The sequence below is a fragment of the Pyxicephalus adspersus genome, chromosome 9 (genome assembly GCF_032062135.1).
Source record: "Pyxicephalus adspersus chromosome 9, UCB_Pads_2.0, whole genome shotgun sequence".
Taxonomy (NCBI): domain Eukaryota; kingdom Metazoa; phylum Chordata; class Amphibia; order Anura; family Pyxicephalidae; genus Pyxicephalus; species Pyxicephalus adspersus.
Window position 1 is genome coordinate 45,528,499 of NC_092866.1, and position 5,782 is coordinate 45,534,280.

At 36.1% G+C, this 5,782-nt stretch overlaps 1 protein-coding gene across 3 annotated transcripts in view; it reads left to right on the top strand.

Annotated features, from left to right (window-relative positions):
* Nucleotides 1-5,139, top strand: part of LOC140337925 (PRKC apoptosis WT1 regulator protein-like) — a 25,011-nt gene extending 19,872 nt beyond the window's left edge. For all 3 annotated transcript variants that reach the window (XR_011922154.1, XM_072421798.1, XM_072421800.1), the window contains one exon: nt 3,170-5,139. Coding sequence is in view for 2 of the 3 variants with exons in the window: in XM_072421798.1 (XP_072277899.1) it covers nt 3,170-3,253 (84 nt within the window). In the remaining variant the exon portion in view is untranslated. The remainder of the gene's footprint in view (nt 1-3,169) is intronic.
* Nucleotides 5,140-5,782: the final 643 nt, after the last annotated feature.

The window sequence follows — 5,782 nt, forward strand, 5'->3', positions numbered from 1 at the left end:
AGAAATTTTTCTGGCTTTTTTGATGGATAGCATGTGGGATAAGAATGCAATATCTGTATTTTTTGAAATATCTTTATTTTTTTTAGAGTAATACAGATTTTTTTCAGGCTTTTTATGATAGATAGCAACTGGGATCAGAATGAAATATCTTTTTTTTTTTTTTTGAGAGACACAGATTTTTTTCTGGCTTTTTTGATAGATAGCAAGTGGGATCAAAAAGTAATATCTGTTATTTTTTGAGAGTAATACAGATTTTTTTCTGGCTTTTTTGATAGATAGGAAGTAGGGACAGAATTAAATATCTGTATTTTTTTGAGAGAAGTACAGAAATTATTCTTGCTTTTTTGATAGATTGCAAGTAGGAACAGAATGAAATATCTGCATTTTTTGAGAGAAATACAGAGTTTTTTCTAGCTTTTTTGATAGCAAGTGGGATCAGGATAAAATATCTGTATTTTTTTTTAGAGAAAGACAGAATTTTTCTGTCTTTTTTAATAGATAGCAAATGGGATTAGAATTAAATATCTGTATTTTTTGAGAGTAATAGAGATTTTTTTCTGGCTTCTTTGATAGATTGGAAGTAGGGACAGAATTAAATATCTGTATTTTTTTGTGCAGAATACAGACATTTTTCTGACTTTTTAGATGGATGGCAAGTGGGATCAGAATGAAATATCTGTACTTTTTTGAGGGAAATATAGAACTTTTTCAGGCTTTTTTGATACATAGCAAGTGGGATTAGAATGCAATAACAGTATTTTTTTGAGAGTAATTCAGACATTTGTCTAGCTTTTTTGATAGATAGCAAGTGGGATCAGAATGAAATATCTGTATTTTTTGACAGAAATACAGAAATTTTTCTGGCTTTTTTGATAGATAGCAAGTGGGATCAGGATGAAATATCCGTATTCTTGTGAGAGAAATACAAACATTTTTCTGGCTTTTTGACCGATAGCAAGTGGGATCAGAATGAATTATCTGTGTTTTTTTGAGAGAAAAAAACATTTTTTTCTGGCTTTTTTGATAGCAAGAGGGATCAGAATGAAATATCTGTATTTTTTTGTGAGTAATACAGAAATTTTTCTGGCTTTTTTGATAGATAGCAAGTGCTATCAGAATGAAATATCAGTATTTTTTTGAGAGTAGGACAGAAATGTTTCTGCCTTTTTTGCCAGATAGCAAGAGGTAGCATCAAAAACTGCAAAATCTGTATATTTCCAGATATACAGAGGGCTCCTAACCTGTCATTGTCACAATCCACTTCTCTCCACGCCATTCCCGCCAGAAATTGTCACCGTTCCCGCCCCCTGCATTTTCCCTAGTTTATTCGCAGAGAACACGACCTTATGGCGAATCACAAGGCCTTTCTCGCTTAAATGTTCAGTAAGGAAGAAAGGCCCGATTAGCCACGAGATTGAATTTACAAATCTCGTTCATCCCTAGTTGCTGCAGATTTCTGCCCTAGTAAGTCAGGTTGAAAAAACACATAAGTCCATTAGGTTCAACCCCTAGGGAAATAAAATATCCCATATATAAAACCCTAAAAAGTTGATCCAAAAAAGGCAAAAAAAAAAACCCTGGTACATTTTGCTCCAACTGGGAAAAAAAATCCTTACTGATTCCATAAGCCAATCGGATGTTCCCTGAATCCACAGTCCGTTATCTTTACTTTAAAGCTTTAATACCCAGTTATATTCTGTGCTTCAAGAAAAGCATGCAGCTTTTTCTTAAAGCAATCTATAGAAGTTGCTGAAACTTCTTCCTGAGGGAGCTGATTTCACATTTTTACAGACCTTACAGTGAAGAATCCCTTCCTTATTTGAAGCTTAAACTTTTTTTTCTCCAGACGCAAAGAATGCCCTCTTGTCCTTTGTAATGATCTCAAAGTGAATAATTGGGAAGAGAGTTTTCTATATAGAGCATTTATATATTTATACAGGGTGATCATATTCTCCTTAAACGTCTCGTCTCAAGGGACAATAGATTCAGTTCAGCTAATCTCTCCACATAGCTGAGCTCCTCCATTCCTTTTATTAGTTTAGTTTCCCTTCTCTGCACTCTCTCCAATTCTACAATTTGCTTTTTGTTAACTCGTGGCCAAATCTGTACTGCATATTCCAGATGTGATCTGACCAATGCTTTGTACAGGGGCAGGATTATGTCTCCATCTCTGCAGTCTATTCCTCTTTTAATACAAGAAAGTACTTTGCTAGCCTTAGATATTGCAGATTGGCATTGCATGCTGGTATTAAGTCTATGATCTACCAGAACCCCCAGATACTTCTCTATTTCTGACTCAACCAAATGTATTCCCCCTAGGCAGTATGAAGCATGCATATTGTTAGCTCCCAAGTGCATAATTTTACATTTATCTATAATAAATGTCATTCAGGTCCGCTTGTACATTCTTGACATCTTGTATAGACTTAATTCCATTACATAGTTTGGTGTCATCTGGAAACACAGAAATTGTACTTTTTCTCCAAAACTCCATATCATTTATAAAGATGTAGAGATGGTAACCTTGATAAGATGGTAATAACCTTGGACCATTCGGAGTATGAATCATTAATTACAACTCTCTGGATGCTGTCTTTAAACAAGTTCTCTATCCATTTAAAAATGACTTTTCTAAACATATTGACCCTAACTTATGTATTAATTGTTGTGAATTCAGAGATACTCTTCTGCTTACCTGGGTTGTAACAAGTAGATATTTGTGTTACTGTTGCCATCCTATCAGCTCTAACCACTCCTCATCCACATAAGTACTGAACCCTTTTTCTGACCATTCTCTGTAAACCCTAAAGAGAATTGTTTGTGAAAATCCCAGCAGATCAGCAGTTTCTGAAATACTTAGACCAGCCCACCTGGCACCAACCATGTCATATTCAAAGTCATTTAAATCACATTTCTTTCCCATTCTGATGCTCAGTTTGATAGTGAGCAGATTAGTGTGACAAATTATAGATGCCTAAATGTAAGCAGGTGTACCTAATAAAGTGGCTAGTGGGTGTATGTGCTTAACAATTAGAGGCTTCTGTAACAATTGAGGTGAATGGCTTCTCACTTCCTACACTAACCTAGATATTTTTGGCTTGTTATGTTGGACACTGGGAAAAATGTTGGGAATAGGACATTTTCTAAGTTGTAATAATTCTTATGACAGACAAAGAAGAAAGCCGAAGATGAGAACATGAGACTGAAAGAGGAAAATCAAATGCTGCTTAAGATGATGGGCCAATTGAGCTAAAACCACGTCCTTTGACCTCTCTCGTAATGGTAAAAAGAGGTTCATCCACCAGTTACAGCAATTCAGATTGGGAGTCTGTACATGATTGTAATGAATTGATGAACTTGAAAGGAAGACACACAGGTTTTATGGTGAATGAGCCAAACACTGAAGAACCCAGGAACTCTTGGTAAAAATAGGTTTAAAGAACATGTGAAAGAAAAGTAAAGTTGATGTAAAGTGCTACTTAGTCTACACACTTGCTTTTGGGTTTTATTTATTCCCCAGGGCTTTCAGGCTCTTTTTCTAGTGCCTTGAAAAAGAGTACAGGTAGAGCCTTTGCATGCGTTAGCACAGACTGAAAACCCAATTTATAGGGAAATTGTACAACCATATTTTGCTGCATCAGCATTTAGGATTGAGGAATATGATGTGAAAATGTTTGCTAAAATGATGAAATTTGTATTTCATTTGCTTCAGGATTCATTTCATCATGTGCTTCAAACTAATTCCTCTTATTTTTTCCCTATCCATGCTGGCGAACAATTTGCAAATATGAGGTATATTTATTTAGTGAGAAGCACCCACTGAACAAATTGTCCCATACGTTTTTGTGCAAAGCCCCTAAAATGATGGCTGTTTACACAATGGGGTAAAGAGTGTTTGCTTACATAATAGAATAACTGACTTAATTTCCTTCAAAGTATTCTCCTGTTTCCCCAGTTCCTGAGCAATTGTAGAGCTTGGAAGCACCCGTGGAGTTGATTCTCTCTGTCAGTGTATTCTGTGTTATACTCTTATTTTATCTACTGACTTCTTTTTCCCTTTGAGCTTAATTTTCTCTAACCGATAGAACTGCTGTTTTAAATCCACTTGAAACACTCAAAAGTTTCTGTGTGACCCATAGCTTCGTCCCCAAATGTTTGTCTCTACTGCCATATTTCCCACTTTGAAACAAAATGTCACACGGCAAAAATATCTTGTAGACTAGTTTCCTACTGATACTGGAGGTGACATCTAGCATGGTCACTGCATAGCACGCTGTATTAAAGCAGAACAGTTTTGGCACCAAGTACTAAAGCAATTTAGGGTGTTCACTTAACAAGGTTAAATATCACCTTTCTTAGGATAATTTGCTTAGCTTTTTGAACGTATTGATAGTTCACTTAGCAAATAATACCCACACGTGCAAGAAAAAAAACAGAACTTTTCTTTACATGTGATTGGATAGTTGAAGTCAGCAGAGCTTCACCTCATTCCAAAGCTTAATTCATTATACCTTGCAAGGTGATAAATCACTTCACTATGTTAACAGTCTATGTAATTTGGTAAATCACCCCATGTGTGTCATAACATACATGCAAAAAAGCAATCTAAAGCGTACATAGGTTGTGTAGACAGTAACAATTAGCAATTAGTCAGGGAACATTATCTTAACTTGGCAGCATTATTAAATTCTGATTGGTTTCTATAGTTTACTTTACTTTGCTCATCATGATTGTTTTTGACTGCTCCCGAAAAATGCAATGTATTTTACTTCGAATTCTAATGTGGCAAAATTGGTAAGGCCTTCACCTGTTCCTGATCTACCCAAGCAGGACCAATCTAAGAAAGAATTATAAGATGCAATTAAGCACTATGCACTTTTTGCTCTTTAGCACTTTCAACATTTACATAATCAATTTCTCACTTTTTATGATCGCTAACTGCTGCACGTTCCAGGGAGAATCATCTATTGTAAGTATTTGTCATTTGTAAGACCATAATTTTTCTAAATACTAAACGGGTTTCTTTGTACTATCAATTAACATTCTTGGAAAATTAAAGTGCATTTATTCTTTACAATAAAAACTCCTCAAGCCTAACTCTGTAATAAACTTTTGCACATGATTAAATGATTGTTGGAACCACTGCATATCTTGTGATTTTGGCATGGAATGCCCCATAGATTTGTAGAAGCTGAATTCCCTAGGGGCAGTTGTATAACTCACAGAGCTGGTAAATAGCAGTAGTGTACTAGCGTAGGGACACTTAAAGCGGAACTAAACTAAAAATAAAAAAATTACACTTACCTTTAATCTTGCAGAACCCTTGATGGTGCTAAGCCTTCCCACAATCTGGTCCCATGACCTCCTGGAATTCTTCTTCGTCCTGGCGTGGTGAAAACACCAGGCACCGCTATCTTCTGTCTTCTCTTCCATCCACTTCTTGTCTTCTTTCTACGTCACCAAATCTGGCATTGCGCAGGTGCGAGATCGGGTGACGAAGACACTGAGATGGAGAAAAAAAAGAGCCAATCTCACTGCAAATGTATGAGATTGGCATCTCTTTCTCTTTGGTGGAAAAAATGCCCCTTCTGCCCATGCCCAAGATTAGAGCAGTCAAGAGCCTCCCTGGATTCATGACATAAGTATCCTGGGAGGCTCTGTGCTCCCATTAAGTCTTGATCGCTGCGGCTATCATGACTTAAAGGGGGAGCTGTACCCTTTTTCTTTTTTTTTTTTTTAAAAAAAAAAGGGTGTTTCACCTAATAAAAAAACAGCAACAGCA